This window comes from Salmo salar, chromosome 21 (genome assembly GCF_965601325.2).
Source record: "Salmo salar chromosome 21, fSalSal1, whole genome shotgun sequence".
Lineage (NCBI taxonomy): Eukaryota > Metazoa > Chordata > Actinopteri > Salmoniformes > Salmonidae > Salmo > Salmo salar.
In genome coordinates this window covers 33,204,198-33,230,172 of record NC_138311.1, presented here as the reverse complement: position 1 = coordinate 33,230,172, position 25,975 = coordinate 33,204,198, and the positions used below count along the sequence as shown (strand labels likewise).

Here is a 25,975-nt window from a genome sequence, read left to right as displayed (position 1 = left end):
TTACAGAAGGCCGTCAGGGTGTGTGTCTGTCTGTTTGGCATTACAGAAGGCCGTCAGGGTGTGTGTCTGTCTGTTTGGCATTACAGAAGGCTGTCAGGGTGTCTGTCTGCCTGTTTGGCATTACAGAAGGCCGTCAGGGTGTCTGTCTGTCTGTTTGGCATTACAGAAGGCTGTCAGGGTGTCTGTCTGTCTGTTTGGCATTACAGAAGGCCGTCAGGGTGTGTCTGTCTGTTTGGCATTACAGAAGGCCGTCAGGGTGTGTGTCTGTCTGTTTGGCATTACAGAAGGCCGTCAGGGTGTGTGTCTGTCTGTCTGTTTGGCATTACAGAAGGCCGTCAGGGTGTGTGTCTGTCTGTCTGTTTGGCATTACAGAAGGCCGTCAGGGTGTCTGTCTGTTTGGCATTACAGAAGGCCGTCAGGGTGTGTCTGTCTGTTTGGCATTACAGAAGGCCGTCAGGGTGTGTCTGTCTGTTTGGCATTACAGAAGGCCGTCAGGGTGTGTGTCTGTCTGTCTGTTTGGCATTACAGAAGGCCGTCAGGGTGTGTGTCTGTCTGTTTGGCATTACAGAAGGCCGTCAGGGTGTGTGTCTGTCTGTTTGGCATTACAGAAGGCCGTCAGGGTGTGTGTCTGTCTGTTTGGCATTACAGAAGGCCGTCAGGGTGTGTCTGTCTGTTTGGCATTACAGAAGGCCGTCAGGGTGTGTGTCTGTCTGTTTGGCATTACAGAAGGCCGTCAGGGTGTGTCTGTCCTTTTGGCATTACAGAAGGCCGTCAGGGTGTGTCTGTCTGTTTGGCATTACAGAAGGCTGTCAGGGTGTCTGTCTGTCTGTTTGGCATTACAGAAGGCCGTCAGGGTGTGTGTCTGTCTGTCTGTTTGGCATTACAGAAGGCCGTCAGGGTGTGTGTCTGTCTGTCTGTTTGGCATTACAGAAGGCCGTCAGGGTGTGTGTCTGTCTGTTTGGCATTACAGAAGGCCGTCAGGGTGTGTCTGTCTGTTTGGCATTACAGAAGGCTGTCAGGGTGTCTGTCTGTCTGTTTGGCATTACAGAAGGCCGTCAGGGTGTGTGTCTGTCTGTTTGGCATTACAGAAGGCCGTCAGGGTGTGTGTCTGTCTGTTTGGTATTACAGAAGGCCGTCAGGGTGTGTGTCTGTCTGTTTGGCATTACAGAAGGCCGTCAGGGTGTGTGTCTGTCTGTCTGTTTGGCATTACAGAAGGCCGTCAGGGTGTGTGTCTGTCTGTTTGGTATTACAGAAGGCCGTCAGGGTGTGTGTCTGTCTGTTTGGCATTACAGAAGGCCGTCAGGGTGTGTCTGTCTGTTTGGCATTACAGAAGGCTGTCAGGGTGTGTCTGTCTGTTTGGCATTACAGAAGGCCGTCAGGGTGTGTCTGTCTGTTTGGCTTTACAGAAGACTGTCAGGGTGTGTCTGTCTGTTAAGCATTACAGAAGGCTGTCAGGGTGTCTGTCTGTCTGTTTGGCATTACAGAAGGCCGTCAGGGTGTGTGTCTGTCTGTTTGGCATTACAGAAGGCCGTCAGGGTGTGTCTGTCTGTTTGGCATTACAGAAGGCCGTCAGGGTGTCTGTCTGTCTGTTTGGCATTACAGAAGGCCGTCAGGGTGTGTGTCTGTCTGTTTGGCATTACAGAAGGCCGTCAGGGTGTGTGTCTGTCTGTTTGGCATTATAGAAGGCCGTCAGGGTGTGTCTGTCTGTTTGGCATTACAGAAGGCTGTCAGGGTGTGTCTGTCTGTTTGGCATTACAGAAGGCTGTCAGGGTGTCTGTCTGTCTGTTTGGCATTACAGAAGGCTGTCAGGGTGTGTGTCTGTCTGTTTGGCATTACAGAAGGCCGTCAGGGTGTGTCTGTCTGTTTGGCATTATAGAAGGCCGTCAGGGTGTCTGTCTGTCTGTTTGGCATTACAGAAGGCCGTCAGGGTGTGTGTCTGTCTGTTTGGCATTACAGAAGGCCGTCAGGGTGTGTCTGTCTGTCTGTTTGGCATTACAGAAGGCCGTCAAGGTGTGTGTCTGTCTGTCTGTTTGGCATTACAGAAGGCCGTCAGGGTGTGTGTCTGTTTGGCATTACAGAAGGCCGTCAGGGTGTGTCTGTCTGTTTGGCATTACAGAAGGCCGTCAGGGTGTGTCTTTCTGTTTGGCATTACAGAAGGCCGTCAGGGTGTGTGTCTGTCTGTTTGGCATTACAGAAGGCCGTCAGGGTGTGTCTGTCTGTTTGGCATTACAGAAGGCCGTCAGGGTGTGTGTCTGTCTGTCTGTTTGGCATTACAGAAGGCCGTCAGGGTGTGTGTCTGTCTGTTTGGCATTACAGAAGGCCGTCAGGGTGTGTCTGTCTGTTTGGCATTACAGAAGGCCGTCAGGGTGTGTCTGTCTGTTTGGCATTACAGAAGGCTGTCAGGGTGTCTGTCTGTCTGTTTGGCATTACAGAAGGCCGTCAGGGTGTGTGTCTGTCTGTCTGTTTGGCATTACAGAAGGCCGTCAGGGTGTGTCTGTCTGTTTGGCATTACAGAAGGCCGTCAGGGTGTGTGTCTGTCTGTTTGGCATTACAGAAGGCCGTCAGGGTGTGTGTCTTTCTGTTTGGCATTACAGAAGGCCGTCAGGGTGTGTCTGTCTGTTTGGCATTACAGAAGGCTGTCAGGGTGTCTGTCTGTCTGTTTGGCATTACAGAAGGCCGTCAGGGTGTGTGTCTGTCTGTTTGGCATTACAGAAGGCCGTCAGGGTGTGTGTCTGTCTGTTTGGTATTACAGAAGGCCGTCAGGGTGTGTGTCTGTCTGTTTGGCATTACAGAAGGCCGTCAGGGTGTGTGTCTGTCTGTCTGTTTGGCATTACAGAAGGCCGTCAGGGTGTGTGTCTGTCTGTTTGGCATTACAGAAGGCCGTCAGGGTGTGTCTGTCTGTTTGGCATTACAGAAGGCTGTCAGGGTGTGTCTGTCTGTTTGGCATTACAGAAGGCCGTCAGGGTGTGTCTGTCTGTTTGGCTTTACAGAAGACTGTCAGGGTGTGTCTGTCTGTTTGGCATTACAGAAGGCTGTCAGGGTGTCTGTCTGTCTGTTTGGCATTACAGAAGGCCATCAGGGTGTGTGTCTGTCTGTTTGGCATTACAGAAGGCCGTCAGGGTGTGTCTGTCTGTTTGGCATTACAGAAGGCTGTCAGGGTGTCTGTCTGTCTGTTTGGCATTACAGAAGGCCGTCAGGGTGTCTGTCTGTCTGTTTGGCATTACAGAAGGCCGTCAGGGTGTGTGTCTGTCTGTTTGGCATTACAGAAGGCCGTCAGGGTGTGTCTGTCTGTTTGGCATTACAGAAGGCCGTCAGGGTGTCTGTCTGTCTGTTTGGCATTACAGAAGGCCGTCAGGGTGTGTGTCTGTCTGTTTGGCATTACAGAAGGCCGTCAGGATGTGTGTCTGTCTGTTTGGCATTATAGAAGGCCGTCAGGGTGTCTGTCTGTCTGTTTGGCATTACAGAAGGCTGTCAGGGTGTGTGTCTGTCTGTTTGGCATTACAGAAGGCCGTCAGGGTGTATCTGTCTGTTTGGCATTATAGAAGGCCGTCAGGGTGTCTGTCTGTCTGTTTGGCATTACAGAAGGCCGTCAGGGTGTGTGTCTGTCTGTTTGGCATTACAGAAGGCCGTCAGGGTGTGTCTGTCTGTCTGTTTGGCATTACAGAAGGCCGTCAAGGTGTGTGTCTGTCTGTCTGTTTGGCATTACAGAAGGCCGTCAGGGTGTGTGTCTGTTTGGCATTACAGAAGGCCGTCAGGGTGTGTCTGTCTGTTTGGCATTACAGAAGGCTGTCAGGGTGTGTCTGTCTGTTTGGCATTACAGAAGGCCGTCAGGGTGTGTCTGTCTGTTTGGCATTACAGAAGGCCGTCAGGGTGTGTCTGTCTGTTTGGCATTACAGAAGGCCGTCAGGGTGGGTCTGTCTGTTTGGCATTACAGAAGGCCGTCAGGGTGTGTGTCTGTCTGTTTGGCATTACAGAAGGCCGTCAGGGTGTGTCTGTCTGTTTGGCATTACAGAAAGCCGTCAGGGTGTGTGTCTGTCTGTCTGTTTGGCATTACAGAAGGCCGTCAGGGTGTGTGTCTGTCTGTTTGGCATTACAGAAGGCCGTCAGGGTGTGTCTGTCTGTTTGGCATTACAGAAGGCCGTCAGGGTGTGTCTGTCTGTTTGGCATTACAGAAGGCTGTCAGGGTGTCTGTCTGTCTGTTTGGCATTACAGAAGGCCGTCAGGGTGTGTGTCTGTCTGTCTGTTTGGCATTACAGAAGGCCGTCAGGGTGTGTCTGTCTGTTTGGCATTACAGAAGGCCGTCAGGGTGTGTGTCTGTCTGTCTGTTTGGCATTACAGAAGGCCGTCAGGGTGTGTCTGTCTGTTTGGCATTACAGAAGGCCGTCAGGGTGTGTCTGTCTGTTTGGCATTACAGAAGGCTGTCAGGGTGTCTGTCTGTCTGTTTGGCATTACAGAAGGCCGTCAGGGTGTGTGTCTGTCTGTTTGGTATTACAGAAGGCCGTCAGGGTGTGTGTCTGTCTGTTTGGCATTACAGAAGGCCGTCAGGGTGTGTGTCTGTCTGTCTGTTTGGCATTACAGAAGGCCGTCAGGGTGTGTGTCTGTCTGTTTGGTATTACAGAAGGCCGTCAGGGTGTGTGTCTGTCTGTTTGGCATTACAGAAGGCCGTCAGGGTGTCTGTCTGTCTGTTTGGCATTACAGAAGGCTGTCAGGGTGTGTGTCTGTCTGTTTGGCATTACAGAAGGCCGTCAGGGTGTCTGTCTGTTTGGCATTACAGAAGGCCGTCAGGGTGTCTGTCTGTTTGGCATTACAGAAGGCCGTCAGGGTGTGTGTCTGTCTGTTTGGCATTACAGAAGGCCGTCAGGGTGTCTGTCTGTCTGTTTGGCATTACAGAAGGCCGTCAGGGTGTGTCTGTCTGTTTGGCATTACAGAAGACTGTCAGGGTGTGTCTGTCTGTTTGGCATTACAGAAGGCTGTCAGGTTGTCTGTCTGTCTGTTTGGCATTACAGAAGGCCGTCAGGGTGTGTGTCTGTCTGTTTGGCATTACAGAAGGCCGTCAGGGTGTGTCTGTCTGTTTGGCATTACAGAAGGCTGTCAGGGTGTCTGTCTGTCTGTTTGGCATTACAGAAGGCCGTCAGGGTGTGTGTCTGTCTGTTTGGCATTACAGAAGGCCGTCAGGGTGTGTCTGTCTGTTTGGCATTACAGAAGGCCGTCAGGGTGTGTGTCTGTCTGTCTGTTTGGCATTACAGAAGGCCGTCAGGGTGTGTGTCTGTCTGTTTGGCATTACAGAAGGCCGTCAGGGTGTGTCTGTCTGTTTGGCATTACAGAAGGCCGTCAGGGTGTGTGTCTGTCTGTCTGTTTGGCATTACAGAAGGCCGTCAGGGTGTGTGTCTGTCTGTCTGTTTGGCATTACAGAAGGCCGTCAGGGTGTGTGTCTGTCTGTTTGGCATTACAGAAGGCCGTCAGGGTGTGTGTCTGTCTGGTTGGCATTATAGAAGGCCGTCAGGGTGTCTGTCTGTCTGTTTGGCATTACAGAAGGCCGTCAGGGTGTGTGTCTGTCTGTTTGGCATTACAGAAGGCCGTCAGGGTGTGTCTGTCTGTCTGTTTGGCATTACAGAAGGCCGTCAGGGTGTGTGTCTGTCTGTCTGTTTGGCATTACAGAAGGCCGTCAGGGTGTCTGTCTGTTTGGCATTACAGAAGGCCGTCAGGGTGTGTCTGTCTGTTTGGCATTACAGAAGGCCGTCAGGGTGTGTCTGTCTGTTTGGCATTACAGAAGGCCGTCAGGGTGTTTGTCTGTCTGTTTGGCATTACAGAAGGCCGTCAGGGTGTGTCTGTCTGTTTGGCATTACAGAAGGCCGTCAGGGTGTGTGTCTGTCTGTTTGGCATTACAGAAGGCCGTCAGGGTGTTTATCTGTCTGTCTGTTTGGCATTACAGAAGGCCGTCAGGGTGTGTGTCTGTCTGTTTGGCATTACAGAAGGCCGTCAGGGTGTGTGTCTGTCTGTTTGGCATTACAGAAGGCCGTCAGGGTGTGTCTGTCTGTTTGGCATTACAGAAGGCCGTCAGGGTGTGTGTGTCTGTTTGGCATTACAGAAGGCCGTCAGGGTGTGTGTCTGTCTGTTTGGCATTACAGAAAGCCGTCCGGGTGTGTCTGTCTGTTTGGCATTACAGAAGGCCGTCAGGGTGTGTCTGTCTGTTTGGCATTACAGAAGGCTGTCAGGGTGTCTGTCTGTCTGTTTGGCATTACAGAAGGCCGTCAGGGTGTGTGTCTGTCTGTCTGTTTGGCATTACAGAAGGCCGTCAGGGTGTGTCTGTCTGTTTGGCATTACAGAAGGCCGTCAGGGTGTGTCTGTCTGTTTGGCATTACAGAAGGCCGTCAGGGTGTGTGTCTGTCTGTTTGGCATTACAGAAGGCCGTCAGGGTGTGTGTCTGTCTGTTTGGCATTACAGAAGGCTGTCAGGGTGTGTGTCTGTCTGTTTGGCATTACAGAAGGCCGTCAGGGTGTGTCTGTCTGTTTGGCATTACAGAAGGCCGTCAGGGTGTGTCTGTCTGTTTGGCATTACAGAAGGCCGTCAGGGTGTGTGTGTCTGTTTGGCATTACAGAAGGCCGTCAGGGTGTGTGTCTGTCTGTTTGGCATTACAGAAAGCCGTCAGGGTGTGTCTGTCTGTTTGGCATTACAGAAGGCCGTCAGGGTGTGTCTGTCTGTTTGGCATTACAGAAGGCCGTCAGGGTGTGTGTCTGTCTGTCTGTTTGCCATTACAGAAGGCCGTCAGGGTGTGTCTGTCTGTTTGGCATTACAGAAGGCCGTCAGGGTGTGTCTGTCTGTTTGGCATTACAGAAGGCCGTCAGGGTGTGTCTGTCTGTTTGGCATTACAGAAGGCCGTCAGGGTGTGTGTCTGTCTGTTTGGCATTACAGAAGGCCGTCAGGGTGTGTGTCTGTCTGTTTGGCATTACAGAAGGCTGTCAGGGTGTGTGTCTGTCTGTTTGGCATTACAGAAGGCCGTCAGGGTGTGTCTGTCTGTTTGGCATTCCAGAAGGCCGTCAGGGTGTGTCTGTCTGTTTGGCATTACAGAAGGCTGTCAGGGTGTGTGTCTGTCTGTTTGGCATTACAGAAGGCCGTCAGGGTGTGTGTCTGTCTGTTTGGCATTACAGAAGGCCGTCAGGGTGTGTGTCTGTCTGTTTGGCATTACAGAAGACCGTCAGGGTGTGTCTGTCTGTTTGGCATTACAGAAGGCCGTCAGGGTGTGTGTCTGTCTGTTTGGCATTACAGAAGGCCGTCAGGGTGTGTGTCTGTCTGTTTGGCATTACAGAAGACCGTCAGGGTGTGTGTCTGTCTGTTTGGCATTACAGAAGGCCGTCAGGGTGTGTGTCTGTCTGTTTGGCATTACAGAAGACCGTCAGGGTGTGTGTCTGTCTGTTTTGGGGGAGAGCGGGGTTCTGGGGTTCTGGAGAAAGGCATCAATCAAAGACTACCACAAAATATAATAACCATCACTGCTGTCAGAGCTGCCAATCACACACACACACACACACACACACACACACACACACACACACACACACACACACACACACACACACACACACACACACACACACACACACACACACACACACACACACACACACACACACACACACACACACACACACACACACACACACACACACACACACACACACACACACACCATATTGGCATATCAGCAGAGAAATCAGTCTGTCTTTTCACTGTTCACTAAAGTGGGTTTGATGCCCTGGTTGGAGATCACAGAGGAAGGGCTACACATAAATACCAACAAAATACTGGAGCTGAATAGATTGTTTAGAGAGTAAAGGGAAGACCTTGGCCCGTCATGTTGTTAGTCAGTCTCGCTCACCGTGGTGCGTTACCCAGAGCTATAGAAGCAGCCAGTCAGCACTCTCTTTATACTAGCTGTTTACAGCTCTCACACTGCACTGGTTATATGTCATACACAAAAACAATGAAAGACAAATGATCAATGTGCTAAATAATGTCATTTATTTACCTCACATATTAATCACCATCATTTTATAGACACTGCATAAATAAATAAATAATTATGTAGCTGTAATTTCACCTCACTAAACGGATAAATAATATATAATGTTGCATTGAAACGTATATTACATTTGTTCATATACTGACTTTGTTGGTATATACATGTATCACACAAAAATATACATTTCCATTGACAACATAGAAGCACATTTAGTATAGCCAGCTGAGCAAATGATTATGTTTTTTATTCTTTCATTTTGATTTGATTTTCCAGTGATACTGTAGAACATAAGACAGCATGAAGCCGGTCTCCTGGTTGAAGGAGAGGAAACTTTACATTCACATTACATTCTAAACAGACTTCCTGACATCCAAGCCCACTCTGACACTTTGCATAGCATCAGAGCAGCTCCCAATACTACCCAAATTAAGGCCATAATTCAAACGGATTCAAACAGATTCAAACTATATATTAAGACCAGCAAATGTTTACTAACAAATACTTTTTGAGAGGAGTGAAGCAGACAACAGAAATACTCAACAACATCGAAACAACAACCACATTTCCCATCATCATCTCAAATCTGCATTTTGACATGTTTTCTCTGACCAACCTGTTGGTCAACAGACCTTCCTCAGCGTTTAGGGCTGGTTTGAGGCATTAGAGACATAAGCTTAGGGCCCCTGGCTGCTAGGGGCTCCCCCCACAAATGTGTTTTTTTTTTAAAGGAAGTCAGTCAGGGTCTCAACTTACTATTGACAGTTAGAGTAGTATAATACACCAGGTGCAATTTTGAAATTTGCTTGTGCGTCAGCAGTTTTTCCTTCTTATGTCAGTTCACTGACTACGTTTCCATCCAGCCATTTCATGAGCATGAATTACCTGATGCATAAAAAAAGTCACGACTGGGCTGATGGAAACATGAAATACCGATACAATTTTATAAATGCCAACAGACAAGGTGTTTGTTCGACATGGTGTGATCTTTTTGTGTCTGTAAAATGAATTATGTGAGAAATGGCAGTGGAAGCGCCTTTATGCGCAGATATTGGTATAATAACCATCCTATCGAAGTAAACATAGAGTGACGCAATGATATATTGTGTGGTCCTCCCACTACGACTCAGAAAATCATGCAGTTTATTAGGCTGCAGTTGAAATAAGTTATGATGAACTTCACAGGGTGGTGAAAGTGCACAGTGATGAACTTGATGCTCCTTTCCAATAAATATTGAGGCTCTTCTTCTGGTGACATGATCGATTCCTGGCTGCCATTTGAAAAACACACTCTTATCCATAATAATCTCATAACATAGGTAACCTACCTGCACTCTATCTGCGAGCTGTTGGCTAGAGCGCACGTGCCAAGACCAAAGTGGACACATTTGCTATATAACTCAAAAGGTTTTGTGACAAAACCATCAGTAGAGCTGAAAATGCGAAGGAAACCCATCTAACTTTTATTTTTCATTCGTACCGTTAAATGGAAATTTAACCACAAAAGTTATTTTTATCTGCATTACGTCACACACAGCATTTTATCCGCAAAAAGTACATTTAATGGAAAACACATCTCTGGTGGAAAAATAAGCATATTGTTTTATGCAGATTTTAGATTATGTGCATGGAAATTGAATGGAAACCTAGCTACTGACAGCCACTCAGTTAGCCATGTCAGCTAACAATTTTTAGAGTGGTAGTTAAACTCGTCAGCTATCCAAACTTGTAGTAATCATGGCCGAATACCGAATGCCCAGGGGGTCTGACCTCCTGCGGGCCCCCATTAATTTTGTTTGGCATTCTCAGTCAGATATCATATTAACATGGCATAAGTCATTACAAAATGTGTAGAATTGCAGGAAAATTGCTTTAAAACTGCAAAAATATCTTTCCACCCCATGGCAAAATTGATAAAATTGCAGAACATATGCCTCACAGCAAAATGTACTATTGCATGAAATGTGTTATAAATTGGAACCTTTTCTCTACACTCCATGGCAAAATGTGTAGAATTTCAGGAAATGAAGTTTAAAACATAAAACATAAGCCCCCCAAAAGGCTAGAGCCGGGGCCTGTCAGCGTTCACCTATCAAACTGTAACAACTGTGATAACAGAAAGGTAGCTCATTCACTCAGCATAGGACCTGCTCGGCTTCCAATCATTACAACCACCGATACCAAAACAACCAGTGCTGTTCTTTTCCTGTCTCAGCTCATAACCAGCTTGGAACACCAATCAAATGTTCTCGGGGCAGACGGACAGAACGAACGGAGCAGAATCGAATAGTTCGTGCAAACGGGTTATTGATACGATCCTTGGAGGAGCAATCTCAGCCTCCCCAAACCCCTCTGCCGCTCTGCTGCTGCCCTGCAGTCAATAACAGTTTAGAGAAGGTAACAAACGATTATAGGGCCCATCTCAAATGGTACCCTATTTCCTATATTGCACACTACCTAACCTTATGTGGCTCTGGCCAAAAGTAGTGCACTATATAGGGAATATGGTGTAATTTCTGATGCAGATGGATGAAAACCACAGCTAGGTCCGCTTTCAACCAGTATAGCCATTAATACAGTATTTGTATGTCTTGTCACCTATATTGCTGACACACGGTAGTTTCTCAGTAAAAATCTGATGTAAGACTGTGAAATATAGCAAGTGTTCCCCTCAAACACAACAGCACAGTACTGAACCTCTATACCTGCAGAGAGGAGGATTTTGGGACATGGACAACATCGAATAGGATTTGAGTTTCTCTTCTCAGCTCTGTTCAAGTCCAGTTACTATTAAAATACTGTTAACACTGAGTATTCTGAACTGTACCAGGTTATTGTGTGTAAATTAGATTATGAGCACACAACATAAAAACAGACTAAAAACAATCAACAGTTTGTAATGATTTGTAATGACATATATATATATATTTAAAGCATGGACCCTAAAAACAGTATTGCTCTATTAGTAAATTCATTCTAAACAAATTAGGAAATAATATAAATAAATAAATAAAATAATCTAAAGCTGATTTCAGACACATAACTAATGGATATGAATTTGTTCACGCACACACACACACACACGTACACACACACACACACACACACACACACACACACACAATTAAATATTGCATTATTCTCATCACCCTCTGGGCTGGCATCCATCTCAGAGCTCCCTATTGACACAGACAGACAGTTATATTTTATACCTTGATTACCTTACCTTTATAATGACTCCATTTACTGTAGCAGCACTGAGAACAGATAACTAAAATGGCTGTGGCGTTTGACTCACAGAGAGTCAGTCAGTGGTTGATATGATGAGAACACGACGGGGCTGGATGGCTGGACAGACCTGGTCTGGGCCTGGGTTCAAGGATCTACATCAGGGCTGGCTAACCCTTCTGCTGGAGAGCAATTGGTATGCAGGCTTTTGCTCCAGCTCTACTATAGCACACCTGGTTGAGCTATTAAAGATCCTGATGAGCAGCTGATTAGTAGCGTCAGGTATGTTAGAGCAAGGCTGGAGCAAAATTCTGCAGGAAGGTAGGTCCCCAGGAGGGCTGGTTCTAGTCAGTTCTGGGTCTAGGTCTGGCTCTGGGTCCTGGGCTCTGGGTGCTGGTCTCTGGGTCCTGGTCTCTACTCCTGGTCGTTGTTTAAGGACTCGGGGCTGGACTCCTCGTCGTCACTGAGAGCCTCTGTGTTCGTAAACGTCCCGGCCAGTGAGGTGCTGAGGAGCGTTTTGACCGGCGCCATCTCCGACAGGATGATGTTGTCACTACTGACCAGCGTGGTCTTGTCCATGATCTCCTTACTGTGTTTGGACACCACAGCATCCATGAAGTCATACTTATGAGACAGAGTGCCAGACTCAAACAGGTACTTGAGCAGGTAGGAGAAGGCCACGTTACCCAGGAACGAGGCCAGCATGGAGACCGTTTTAAATGGGAAGCGTTGCTGGATGAAGTACTCCACGTCTCCAGTCAGGTGGTGGATCTTCTCCTGCTGCACCCAGCCGGGGTAGTAGATAAAGGGGGGTAGTTTGAGGTAGGGTTCCCCTCCCCCGATACGCAGCAGCAGCCCGAAGACGTAGCCGGCCACGGAGCCGTACGTGTTGGTTCCCTTGATGAAGAGCACGCTGAGCAGCTGGGGGAAGATGATAACATAGACCAGGTCGGAGCTCAGGTACCACAGTCCGTATACTGTCCCTGTGAGCAACGCCATGGCGGTGGCCAGAGCTCCGAACACAAAGATGGTGATTCGCATCACCCACACGATCTCACGGTCTGTCGCCTTTGGGGGTTGAGGAGAAGGAAAGGGGGAAGAGGTACAAGACTGTTTCAGTTCCTTTATCTTCTGTTTGATGTATTTGAATATGTGCAAATAACCTATATGAACATTTAAATACATAAATAAAACATTGTAGTTTCTGTTAGATATTCATTTGTGACACAAACCTACATATTGAATATTTAGATTTGAATATCTGGCAGTGATTTATTCCCAGAAGGCCCCAGCACTGGACCAGAAGTTTTTGGCCAAAAAGTTATTCAGAAACTTTAGATATGGACTTTAGTGTTTAATGTTTGTATCTGTGTGCGTTTGTGTACTGTGTGTTTACTGTGTGTTTCCTGCGTGTTTACTGTGCGTGCCTGCCTGCGTTCGCGTGTGTATGTGTACTCACAGACTGTCTGAAGGCCAGCTGGTAGATGTTTCTGGCGAACATTGAACTGGCTGAAAGGATGGAGGAGTCCGCTGATGACATCACAGCGGCAGACACCGCCCCCAGACCGAAGAAGGAGATCCAGGGTGGGCACAGGTGCTGCAGCACGATGGGCAGGATCATATCTGATTGGTCCTTCTCTTTGGGAGGAATTGCCCCGTATGTAGTCTGGTTCCAATCTGGGGAATACAACAGACACAGTAGTTTACGTACTTTCTTTCCAAAATGTATATGGGCAGGGTTTATCAACTGTATATGGGCAGGGTTTATCAAATGTATATGGGCAGGGTTTATCAAATGTATATGGGCAGGGTTTATCAAATGTATATGGGCAGGGTTTATCAAATGTATATGGGCAGGGTTTATCAACTGTATATGGGCAGGGTTTATCAAATGTATATGGGCAGGGTTTATCAAATGTATATGGGCAGGGTTTATCAAATGTATATGGGCAGGGTTTATCAACTGTATATGGGCAGGGTTTATCAAATGTATATGGGCAGGGTTTATCAAATGTATATGGGCAGGGTTTATCAACTGTATATGGAATGGGCAGGGTTTATCAACTGTATATGGGCAGGGTTTATCAAATGTATATGGGCAGGGTTTATCAAATGTATATGGGCAGGGTTTATCAACTGTATATGGAATGGGCAGGGTTTATCAACTGTATATGGGCAGGGTTTATCAACTGTATATGGGATGGGCAGGGTTTATCAAATGTATATGGGCAGGGTTTATCAAATGTATATGGGCAGGGTTTATCAACTGTATATGGGATGGGCAGGGTTTATCAAATGTATATGGGCAGGGTTTATCAAATGTATATGGGCAGGGTTTATCAAATGTATATGGGCAGGGTTTATCAACTGTATATGGGCAGGGTTTATCAAATCCGTACATACAACAGATGTGATTCAATCTGGCTGTTAGAAAATATCTCTAGTCTCGAAGCCATATTACGACACTATTCTGAACGTTGTCATTTCATCAGTGATGACAGGAACTGCATGTCTCTCAGCAGGCAAGATACAGCTTCTCAACAGAGGAATAAATCATCACAACATCAGAACATATATCTGCCATCTGAGTACCTCATCTCCCCCTCCATTCTACCACTTCCCCCTTCCCCCTCTCCTCACTCATCCGTGTCAGTCATACCCCTAGTCAGTCAGTCTCGCTCTCCTTCTCACTTCTGGACTTTAACAAACAGCTGTTGATTAACGGTGACTTTGATGAAGAATCTTCAGATCAACCTAATTAATTAGTCTTCCTTCTGATGTAATATTGACAGAAATCACATCTCCTAATGAATCCCTCTTCGTGCTGTATGACAGGACCCGTCTGGTGTTGTTTACATCCCACTGTATCCTGCCTGCTGGTGTATACATCTGAGCTGAGCTACGTTGAAGAAACAAGCTGATAGAGAAAGATGGGGCTTTTGATCATACTTCCCATTAGTAAATAATAATGGGAGTGGATTCATGGATATGAACAACGTAATGAATGAGAAAATATGTGTGAGGCAAATGTTTGTGTGTGTGTATGTGAGTGCCTGTGTATATGTGAGTGTGTGCGTGTGTAACAGTGTAGGTTCCGTCCCTCTCTTCGCCCCAACGTGGGCTCGAACCAGGGACCCTTGCACACATCAACAACTGACACCCCACGAAGCATCATTACCCATCGCGCCACAAAAGCCGCGGCCCTTGCAACGCAAGGGGAAACCCTACTTCAAGTCTCAGAGCGAGTGACGTCATTGATTGAAATGCTATTAGCGCGCACCACCGCTAACTAACTAGCCATTTCACATCGGTTACACGTGCCTGTGTGCGTGCGTGTGTGTTTACCTGTGGAGGCCCCTATCGCTCCTATGAGGACGGAAGGGACAGCCATGACCAGGCAACCAGCGGCAGCGATGAAGGACAGAACCTGGGCGTACGTAGCTGAAGAGGCAGAGAGAACCCGTTGAAAATACACCTGCCACGGAATCCCCCCCAACATCTAGGGACAGAAACACCACAGTCAATACACACGATACATAACAAACCAACACACAGCTTTATAATGAATACATACTCCAAACCTAACCATAATTACATTATAGTCAATATAATTGACTGATGATTATGGTGACTGATGACATACCAGAAGACAGAAGTTGTCGATCCACATCCAGGTGTCTGCTGAGTCTATCTTACCCAGCCAGGGTGTCTGGTACACAGCCTCTTTAGCTGTCACACTGATGCTTGACACCGCTGGGTTGGACAGGGCAAACGGCACACTGACCCACTGAGAGAGAGAGAGAGAGAGAGAGAGAGAGAGAGAGAGAGAGAGAGAGAGAGAGAGAGAGAGAGAAAGAGAGATGAGGGGGGGGTTCAGCACCATGATCAGCGCTGGAGAGTACATCATCCTGCAGTGCTCTACATAGCACGTTTTTTGCTGGAGTTTTATGGCAAAGGAGGAAGTACACTTTGTGTTGGACTCACCAGTCCCAGGAAGATACAGAAGAGCTGCACCACGTCAGTGTAGGCCACAGAGTACAGCCCTCCCACCAGGGTGTAGAAGATAGCTATCAGGGCTGAGATCACCACCGACATGTTGATGTCAATGTCCACGATCACACTCAGAGTAGCTCCTAGACAAAACACAGGGACACACACAGATCAGCAGCAGGTATGAAGGCAGGTCTGATTTGTCAAATAAATAAACATGTGGTGCTACAGTCTAACAGCTGATTATTGAAGAATGTATAACGTATTCATTTTCCCCATCTCTCCCTTTTCAATAAGGATTTTTCATTTGAACAATGGAGTTAAAATAGTATGGTTCCCAAGCCTACCCAGGGCTGACAAGATGGCGGCAGACCAGAAGATCTCCCCCATGAGTGCGGGAATGAAGAGCAGCCCCCCCATGCGCTTCCCATATATCTGCTGGAACGGGTCCAGCATGGTGACGTAACCCCTGGAGCGCATGGGCTTGGCAAAGAACAGGCCACCTGGAGCCCGAGAGAGACACCATTAACAATTATCGTCATTGATATACTGGGTTGTCCCACAAAATGATTAGTGATTCATTTTAAGGTTAAAAAACAACAACAACCTGTGCCTCATTTTAATGTCAACCCTGTTACATGAAGTAACACTTCATTTTGTTTTAATATGGTGAGAAACAATGAACATCTAATAGTCAAATCCTAGTGTAAAAGCAGGTGAGCTGGTTCTACTATTTTTGGCCATTTTCTGGTGTTTGTGGTGAAAAACTGAGAGGGTCGAGCATAACACGTCAACGCTGTTACCCATAGATAGCCAGGCTAGAAATATTCTCACAATTTAAATGATTTGTAAAGCTGGCATTCAATGGCCCCTCCCTGTTGCACACAACAAGCTGACATTCCCTGTTTAGCAAGGGGATTTATGGGTGATATAAGATGAAATCACCACTGTTACAGTCAACCCTGTCACTATATTTGATACTTAGGCTAATAGGCACTTACTACAGTATTTTTTATGAAGTTGAACAGAATGTAAATATCTGGTGAAATAAAACGTATTTTTTTCTCTCAAAGTTACACTATACTCTAAAGGCACCTAATTTGTGGAACGACAGTACTATGTACTACCCTTCATTGATGATGATGAATCCCAACACAATTGGTTAGTGTCCTTACCTACTACGAGACTAAGGGCGTATCCAAAGGGAGCCTGTGCCCAGGCCAGGCCGTAGTCAGGCAGGTAGACATACTCCGCGGTCCCGTTGATGTAGCCGCCGCCCACCCATGTAGCTGGAGGAGAGGTTCATCACATAGTTTAAGATACAAAAAAGATTTAACACACATTAATAAGCTTGTCTAAAAAAAATGTTTCAAATTGTTGAGATGTCTTTATAGTTTTATGTTTTTCATAGACTTAATTTTAGAGCCTCATTGTAGCCTTTAAATCAATCACACAACTAATATCCAATCATAAAAACAATGTCAAATCTGATATATTTAGTCGAATAAATCCCAGAACGTTAATAACCTAGTTGTTATTCCCAGTTAATAAAGCTAATGAATATGTCAGGAGTGCTAAGTTATGAAACGGTTCACATAGATCAATTAGGCTACTATTATTTTCATGAGCATTTCTGTAACTGGTGGATAATAAATAATTGATGACTTTTCGCTCCTATAAAAGCCTGCACCTCCGGGGTCTGTTATTAAAATAGCATCAAAGAGATTAGTTAGGAAATGCTCTGGGTCTTTAATAAACTCTGGCGTCAATTAATGTTGTTCTCACTAAAACAAGGGAATAATTCTGATAATGAGACGGTGTGCATTTACATTAGCCTGTCGATACACTGTGTTGTCCAACTCGATACAACAGCTGTCGTTGAAATTTAGGTAATTGATTTTCGCGATGCCTATCGCAACAGTTGATAAAGGTCCGGGAAAAACATTTGTCTTATTACGTCAGTTTCCATTGTGTCATAAGGAACATTATTGATTTAAATTTCCCCATCACTAAACTGTCTCTAAAGTTGACAGAGGAAATATTTGGAAATAAAAGCAAGGTGCAATTCCTCTCCAACAAATCAGTCAATTTAGGAAGAAGTCTACATTTAAATGTAAACCATCCTCATAGGAAACAATGGTAGGTTTTCAAATCATGAATTAAATGTTGTTTCACTGATTTCAAAACTGAGCTGGCCTGGTCCCAAGCCAACCCAACCCTGCCACAATCTTTCTCCAAGTCGCGAAGTCTCCACAACTCACCCGTCATGGTGAATCCACCGACGAACAACCCAATGTCCCTCCCGCCGACCATGATGGTTTCACTGCGGTCCTGGCCCTCCGACACCCCAGAGTTCTTGTTCTTCCACGCGGCCCATATCCCCACGGCCAGAATAAGCAAGTAGAAGATCACTATAGCCACGATCCCCTCGGCGTGGACGGCCATCCTCTTCCACTGCCGTGATCAGTCTCTGCGCGAGGAACGGCGTTTCATTGAGACCTGCGCCAGGGATGGAGAGGAAGAAGCCACTCAGCCACTCCCGGTAAAGTGGTCATCAGACGCACAATCAAACGTGTATTTTCTTAAGACAAACAGATGTAAATGTTTTATTACTTAATTGTCTGAATAATAATTAGTTGAATTTGTATTGGCTATAATATTATTTGACAATCCGAGCTCTCTCTCTTTCCACTCCTTTGTTGAAGATTTTGTGGACGGTTTGATTTACATGTTGACCAAAATCATGTAGGCTACATAATACACCCACGAATGATTATGGGTTTAACAATAATGTTTAAAGTTATACAGGGGTTGTGATTGTAACCATGTTTTATCAGATGTAGAAAAGGCTATGTTCTACAGCGGTTTCACATGTGCGTAAAAGGCGCATTACCCATCCCGGAGCGCGCGCCCTACCAGGAAAATAAAGTGCTGAGACATTTTAACTGGATGGGTCTTTCGTGCCACACCACCAAAATCAAAGCACTTTTCATGTTTAATTCCTGCTGACGGCAGGGTTTCAGGAGCGGCTAAAGCAGTAATATCGACTTCCTTTCAAAGACCCGCCGATCTCTCTCTCACACACACACACTTATACGTAATTTCAGCTGTGTTCCTCCTACCTTTATGGTTGGCTCTTAGATGGACGTCGGGCGGTGGTTGCAAAAGTGCGACCAACTGGATTTCCAGAGAATAATGGGTAAGATCCTGTTAGGAAAAATCTTAGAACTCAACGTAATCCACGCCACCAGTGTGTAATTCCCCGGTGTGGTTTATGAGAGGAATATTCGTCAGAGGGGGGTGGGGGTATGGGCGTGAGAAGCTGAAGGGGAGTGGTGGGTTTGGTTTATCAATAAGAGTGACAGGTTGTGTAGAGGCAGACAGTGAAGGTGTTCCAGGAAAGGACAGGAAAAAAACTAATTGGGAATGGCATGACGCACACCCAGGGGAGAGATGCCCTCTAAAACGTCCGGCTTGAATGGACCCCGTTAACTCTCCAGGTTACATTTAGACGTGATTGACGTTCACACAGGCGCCTGTAGAGTGCAAATGAAAGCACTGTGCTTTTTTACGTGGGAGAATATTGAGATCGTGGGCGGTTAGAATGCTGGATGGATGGCCTTTATCTTGCTACATCCAGTAACATTTAAATGATTTATTTATCTGGTAAAACATGGGCCATTTGATGCAGGATAGTGTCTAACATTACAGCCGAGGGCAATAGGAACGAGAATCAGTCAGATTCCAAAAATGTACACCTACACCAGTTACCCAACTGGCGATTCGATCCGCGGGGAGGGGACTGGGGGGATTTTCACTGTTGGACATAAAAATACAAGAAAACACCAGGAAATCATCTCCACGTGATTTTAATTTTGGTAATCTGTTACCAAATATTCCCACGGATTATAGAGAGACGTGATCATATACAAATGTAAGCAAGGTTTCAAATGATTATGTTTTAGTCAAATATATTTGTGTGGGCTTTTTGCAGTCAATTTGCAGTCTACAGATTATTTAGAATTATGTTCAGGCCCCCGACCATCCGCTCTAGTTGATGATCCCTGACCTACACCAACATTGTGCTACTTTCAGTGTGCATTTAGTAGCTCTGCGTGGTGTGCGTCAAGTATTTGGAGAGAGCTAATCAGGGATTTGGAGTATAAAGTCGCAATTGTCCGATTGTTGCTGTCCACGGTACTGAAATTTGGAAACAACCACTTCCATCCAATCTACACTGTAAAAAGAAAAGATTCCTGGGGTATCCTTTAGGGGTTCTTCAAATTGAAACTGTGGGGGAACCCTAGAAGTTATTTGAATAACCCCTTTTAATTGATCCTCAAAGAACCTTTTGAAGAACGTTTTGGGGTACATTTCTGAACTACCCCCCCTCCCCTGTTATTATTATTAATAATATGCAGAACAATAACAATAACACAATATTTTTGTTATCAGTGTTTATTATGGTTTCAGTGGAAAAGCAGAATTAAAACATCTAAACATGAGGTAAACTCCCAGCAGAGCCCCAAGTCACATGGACATATCCTCTGTCCTGTTGATGTTCTTCCTGTCCATAACCAGAATGATGGTGATCGAACAGGTTTCCTGTTATATTCATCAGAGGTGTAGGGAGGGTGTGAATCCCAAAAATAGTCATTATACAGATGATTAACAAAACATGCACACAACAGTATTCATACCCTAGTTTTTGTGGTAAATGTGAATTTAAAAAACTGTTTTGATAATGGTCTTCATACACATACATTGTCCATAATGTAGAGGCCTATGGGATATTAATTGAAGAGGTAAGGGAGGAGGATGCTAAATGTGATCTGCATAACATACCAATACCAACTGACATATCTTTGTATGCCTCCTCATCTGTATACCTGCAGACACAGACACAAAAGTGAGCAGTTCAGTCATCTGCACCCAATACAGCTAGCCTTCAACATATTCTTATAGTATACATATTCTTACCTCTTTGTTGGTTGATATCCATTGAATTGTGTCAATTTTCTGTTTGGGAAAGAGTTGCACAAATATGAAAATAACAATATCAATTTAGATCATACAAGAGACATTTACCTTAAATTGAGGAGATCTTTAAATGTTTCAGTTAAGTGACTGAACCTGCTGTCCTTTCAAATTCAAATCCAAATGTTTCTGTTGGGCAATTAGATTCCTGCAAGAACCCCCACCAACTAAGGAGGTTCCTCGATGAACCCCACCTCCTATGGGGTTCTATGGGGTTCTTGGAATAACTTTTTGGGTACAATTTTCAGTGCCAAGAACCCTAAGGTTCTTCGAAGAACTTTGAGGATCTTAGAAGAACCCTTGTTGAACCCCTCTTTTTTTGAGTGTATCGGTTTTCAGTCTGTTCACGCAATTTACTCATTTCAGTGCACATTTCATATAGGCATTGTCTAATTTCAAAGAGCAATGGACCTCTTTTTGCATTGAAGATTGGAAAGTCATTTTTCATTTCTATATTTAGACTGAACATGTTGACCAATTTAATAAATAGTCTACCAGACAGCTGACTTATCTGTTCCTCTGACAGCTCTATCTAATTTACCTTGCTTTATGTTGACGGTCTGCCAGAGAAAGGATACATCTAATTGGATAGCTTCAGAATACACAAACAACTCATAAACATGTCCACTCGCCTGCCGTGGCTAATAGCGCAGGTAGGGGACTGCAACAGGAGACAACAATAATGAATTGACATGGACTGCGATATAGACTGCGTGTAAATGATCAAATCTAGCTTTTAGCTAACTTAAAATGGCAGTCAAAATAAATGTTTAAAAGACGTATACAATTTTAAAGGGAGTTTGACTTGGATATATTGATTTAGGTATTGGACATAATTCATGGAAATTATAGGAACCTTTTGAAAAGCAGTGTCCTTTAAACATTGACTATGTTTAAATGAAACTGTTTTCTAAGCTGCCTGTCTTCAACCAAGAACAAGTTTGATATCTGCCAAGCAATTGGCTAGTCTTTCTTTCTTGAACAGTGAACGCCACTCACCTTCTAGACAGGCTGTTGGTGACACCGTGTGGTCGTCGTAGGCCTGGCACAGATCACATTTCCCAGAGGTTTCTGCGCTTTAGTCCAGTTAGGCTAATGCACATAGCGAGCATCCGACCACCATACTCAAGCTCAAACGTAGTCTGTTGTACCATGGTGACTTTGTATTTTAAAATAGCAGTATAAGTATTAAGCAGTTTACAAATATGAGACTATAAAACTATAAAGACAGGAAGTGCTTCACAACATCCATTAAGTTATGAGCAATGAAACGGGAACAAATAATACATGTGAAATAAAACTTGACTTACCATTATCATACCTGCTGTCATTTTTTCCTAAAGGCCTTTATGAAGGAAGCTCATTTTTGTATCAGGGAATAAGTCCTGTTAATGTTTTTTTGGGCTCTTATAGTAAACATACAAAGTCAACAGGATAAGTAGTACAGGATAAGTAGTACAGGATAAGTAGTACAGGATTAGCTGTGGGCAGTCCTAGAGAAGAAGGACACAACCTGAACAACATCAACACTGTAAACCACACTGATCCTCACTGACTCTCTGAAGGTCTGCTGGAAAGTCAATGAGTGTGTACTTGCTCACTTAAAAGTAACTTGAGTCTTTATTTTGTAGTCATTGAGTTTCAACTTCCCTCAATCAGTCTCTATTATCTGCCACACTCAGACTTAATCATTGAGTGTTTGCACTTACACACTAGAAGCATTCATTGAGTGTGTACTTCATCCCTCAGACGTAGTCGTTGAGTCTGTAGCCATTGCTGGACAGTGAGGTGCGTGAGGGGGCGTAGTTCCCTTTCAGGGCGGCAGGGGGATAGTAGGGGGGTGCTGGGGTGTTGGGGCTGTTTATAGTGTTGAAGACGAGGGGAGGACAAGGGTGGCGATGACGAGGTAGATGGAGGGGGTTCCTGGGCCGCCCCTCACAGTTCCAACAGAGCACCGCTCCTCCCATCAGACTAAGACAGGCCGAGACATAGCCCAAATACACCGCCATGCCAATCTCATACTTCATACCTGTAACACAAAGTAACATTTCTTGTTATTTTGTTATTTCTGCAAACATGTTTAAGTGAAAAAAAACTAGTATCAGAGTTATAAAATAAAAGATGAATTAAATATATTGAATAGTACCTTCAGGTAGGATGGGGTTGTAGAAGTCGAGGATGACATCATTGGTTGTCCAGCAGACAGTGATTAGGCAGAGCATGCCTGCAGACAGGAAGCAGACCCCTCCACTGATGGCCAGGGCATGCTTGATGGACGAGCCGCGGGCACAGCGGGTACACTTCATCCCTGCAGAGGACACGAGGGCTGCCAGGGTGGAGGTCAGGCAGGACAGCAACATCAACGCCCGTGCCGCCTAGGGAAGGAGAAGAGTTTGCTATCATAATGGCTGTTGCTCAAATTACACCCTACCCCCTATTTAATAAGCTACCGTGTGCTCAAATTAATTACATTTACATTTACGTCATTTAGCAGACACTCTTATCCAGAGCGACTTACAAATTGGTGCATTCACCTTATTAATCTAATCAATCAATCAATTAACAAATCAAACAACCAATAATTCCTACCTGCAGGTCAGGTGGCAGAGCCAGCATTGAGCGATGTACTTCACACTGGTAGATGCCCGTGCTGTGCCACACACACTCCATCCAGAGCCCCTTCATGTAGGCAGTGGCTGTGATTATGTTAGAGCCCACATAGGCCGTCCGCCGCCAGTGGGGGAGCACTGTAGCAACTACACTACCCACAAGCCCCAGCAGACCCAGGAAGAAGCCCAGCAGCTGGACCGCCATGCTGGCCATGTCTGGAACATCCGCTAATGAACAACTGCACACACAAAACTACACAACGCTACACACAGCACACACAAATCAACACACACAGAGACACACGCACAACCACACAATAATGGCTTTGAGACATGAGTTTAGTATCCTAATATTCTGGTCTTTAGCTCTGGTTCCCAGCTGTGCTGTTGGAACTCCAGAGGGTCTAGAGTCAGTCACGGTGTTGAAGCCATCCTGCAGTGGTGGTCCCTTTGGAGCTCAGGTGTTGTGGTTTCGCTGTCTTCAGTGTCGTCTATGGAGCTCTGTACAGTGACTTCAGTGGCTTCAGTGCTGTCTTCCATGTGCTCTCTAGAGCTCTTCAACAGATGCTTCTTCAGAGGGTTCTGTCCCTGGTGTCATTGAGTCTGTGACTAACAAGTTCTTCGTTCAGCTCCACGTGTTGAGCGTGGTCCTCTGAGCTCAGGCAGCTAGTCTCTCTTTGATTGTGACTGAGGCTGTCCCGCTGCTCCTGTGGAGAACACACATGATTAAACATTCACAGAAACCAACACCCAGCTCAGTTGAATGTGACAAACCACTAACTTCTAAATGAGAGACTGTTTTATAACTCTTGTATATATTTTGTGTTTAAAAACACTAAAATGATTTAATGGGAATATGCATTCAGCTGGCCCATAATAGATATTGCATTTCCCCAAGTACAATAAAATGTGTTTTATTTGAATCATACTGTTTGATTTATACTGAACAAAAATATAAACATAACATAGAACAATTTAAAATATTTTACTTAATTACAGTTCATATAAGGAAATCACTGAATTGAAATAATAAATTAGGCCCTAATCTATGGATTTCACATGACTGGGAACACAGATATGTTTATTACATATTTTTATTGAACCTTTATTTAACGAGGCAAGTCAGTTAAGAACAAATTCTTATTTACAATGCCTACCAAAAGGCAAAAGGCCTCCTGCGGGGACAGGGGCTGGGGTTCAAAATACAAATAAATGAAATATAAATATAGGACACAACACACATCACGACGAGAGAGAGAACACAACACTACATAAAGAGAGATCTAAGACAACAACATAGCATGGCAGCAACACATGACAACACAACATGGTAGCAGCCCAACATAACAACAACATGGCAGCAACACAACATGGCAGCAGCACAACATGGTAGCAGCATAAAACATGGTACAAACATTATTGGGCACAGACAACAGCACAAAGGGCGAGAAGGTAGAGACAACAATACATCACGCAAAGCAGCCACAAGTGTCAGTAAGAGTGTCCATGATTGAGTCTTTGAATTAAGAGATTAAGATAAAAGTGTCCAGTTTGAGTGTTTGTTGCAGCTCGTTCCAGTCATTAGCTGCAGCGAACTGAAAAGACGAGTGACCCAGGGATGTGTGTGCTTTAGGGACCTTTAACAGAATGTGACTGGCAGAACGGGTGTTGTATGTGGAGGATGAAGGCTGCAGTAGATATCTCAGATTTTTATTTAACCTTTATTTAACCAGGTAGGCCAGTTGAGAACAAGTTCTCATTTACAACTGCGACCTGGACAAGATAAAGGCGTCGTGTGGGCGAGCGGTTTGCTGATGTCAACGTTGGTGCCGGTGGGGTTATGGTATGGGCATTTTATCTATGGCAAGTTGAATGCACAGAGATACCCTGATGAGATCCTGAGGCCCATTGTCGTGCCATTTATCCGCCGCCATCACCTCATGTTTCAGCATAATGCACGGCCCCATGTCGCAAGGATCTGTACACAATTCCTGGAAGCTGAAAATGTCCCAGGTCTTCCATAGGCTGCATGCTCACCAGACATGTCACCCATTGAGCATGTTTGGGATGCTCTGGATCGACGTGTACGACAGCGTATTCCAGTTCCCGACAATATCCAGCAACTTCGCACAGCCATTGAAGAGGAGTGGGACAACATTTCACAGGCCACAATCAGCAGCCTGATGAACTCTATGCAAAGGAAAAGTGTCGCGCTGCATGAGGCAAATGGTGGTCACTGACTGGTTTTCTGATCCACGCCCCTATCTTCTTTTTAAGATATCTGTGACCAACAGATGCATATTTGCCACCAATACTCCTTATAGGACACGTCACTGCACTCTATACTCTTCTGTAAACTGGTCATCTCTGTATACATGTCGCAAGACCCACTGGTTGTTACTTATTTATAAAATCCTCTTAGGTCTCACTTCCCCCCTATCGGCAGGTAGCCTAGTGGTTAGAGCGTTTGGCCAGTAACTGAAAGGTTGCTAGATCAAATGCCTGAGCTGACAAGGTACAAAGCTGTTGTTCTGCCCCTGAACAAGGCAGTTAACCCACTGTTCCTAAGCTGTCATTGTAAATAAGAATTTGTTCTTAACTGACTTGCCTTGTTAAATAAAGGTGTAATAAAATGTTTAAAAAAATACTTGTGGTCTGTGGTTGTGAGGCCGGTTGGATGTATTGCCAAATTCTCTAAAACGCTGTTGGAGAAATGAACATTAAATTCTCTGGCAACAGCTCTGGTGGACATCCCTGCAGTCATCATGCCAATTGCACTCTCTCTCAAAAATGATACATCTGTGGCATTGTGTTGTGTGACAAACCTGCACATTTTAGAGTGGCCTTTTATTGATCATGTTGTTTAATCAGCTTCTTGATAAGCCACACCTGTCAGGTGGATGGATTATCTTGGCAAAGGAGAAATGCTCATTAACAGGAATGTCAGAAAAAATTGAACAGAAATACGTTTTTTGTGCGTATGGAATGTTTCTGGGATCTTTTAGCTGATGAAACCAGAGACCAACACCTTACATGTTGCGTTTATATTTTTGTTCAGTGCGCTCAGAGATTTTCTCACTGATAATATGTAACA

General features: G+C 45.2%; 2 protein-coding genes across 2 annotated transcripts; both read right to left on the bottom strand.

Moving 5' to 3' along the window:
• Positions 1 to 7,996: 7,996 nt before the first annotated feature.
• On the bottom strand, positions 7,997 to 18,525 carry LOC106582209 (high-affinity choline transporter 1). Its single transcript, XM_014165048.3, has 9 exons — positions 18,358 to 18,525; positions 17,497 to 17,734; positions 16,411 to 16,524; positions 15,583 to 15,738; positions 15,230 to 15,378; positions 14,889 to 15,032; positions 14,591 to 14,744; positions 12,705 to 12,922; positions 7,997 to 12,313 (listed from the first exon to the last, which is right to left on the bottom strand). The coding sequence occupies exons 2-9, from the start codon at positions 17,678 to 17,680 to the stop codon at positions 11,660 to 11,662; spliced, it is 1,773 nt and encodes a 590-aa protein (XP_014020523.1). The 5' UTR covers positions 17,681 to 17,734; positions 18,358 to 18,525; the 3' UTR covers positions 7,997 to 11,659.
• A 2,888-nt stretch (positions 18,526 to 21,413) lies between these two features.
• Positions 21,414 to 23,558, bottom strand: cld14 (Claudin-14; the record flags this gene model as incomplete). The annotated part of the gene is given in 3 exon segments (NM_001140323.1): positions 21,414 to 22,301; positions 22,419 to 22,647; positions 22,862 to 23,558. Coding segments are annotated over 3 exon segments (747 nt in total). The 3' UTR covers positions 21,414 to 22,017.
• Positions 23,559 to 25,975: the final 2,417 nt, after the last annotated feature.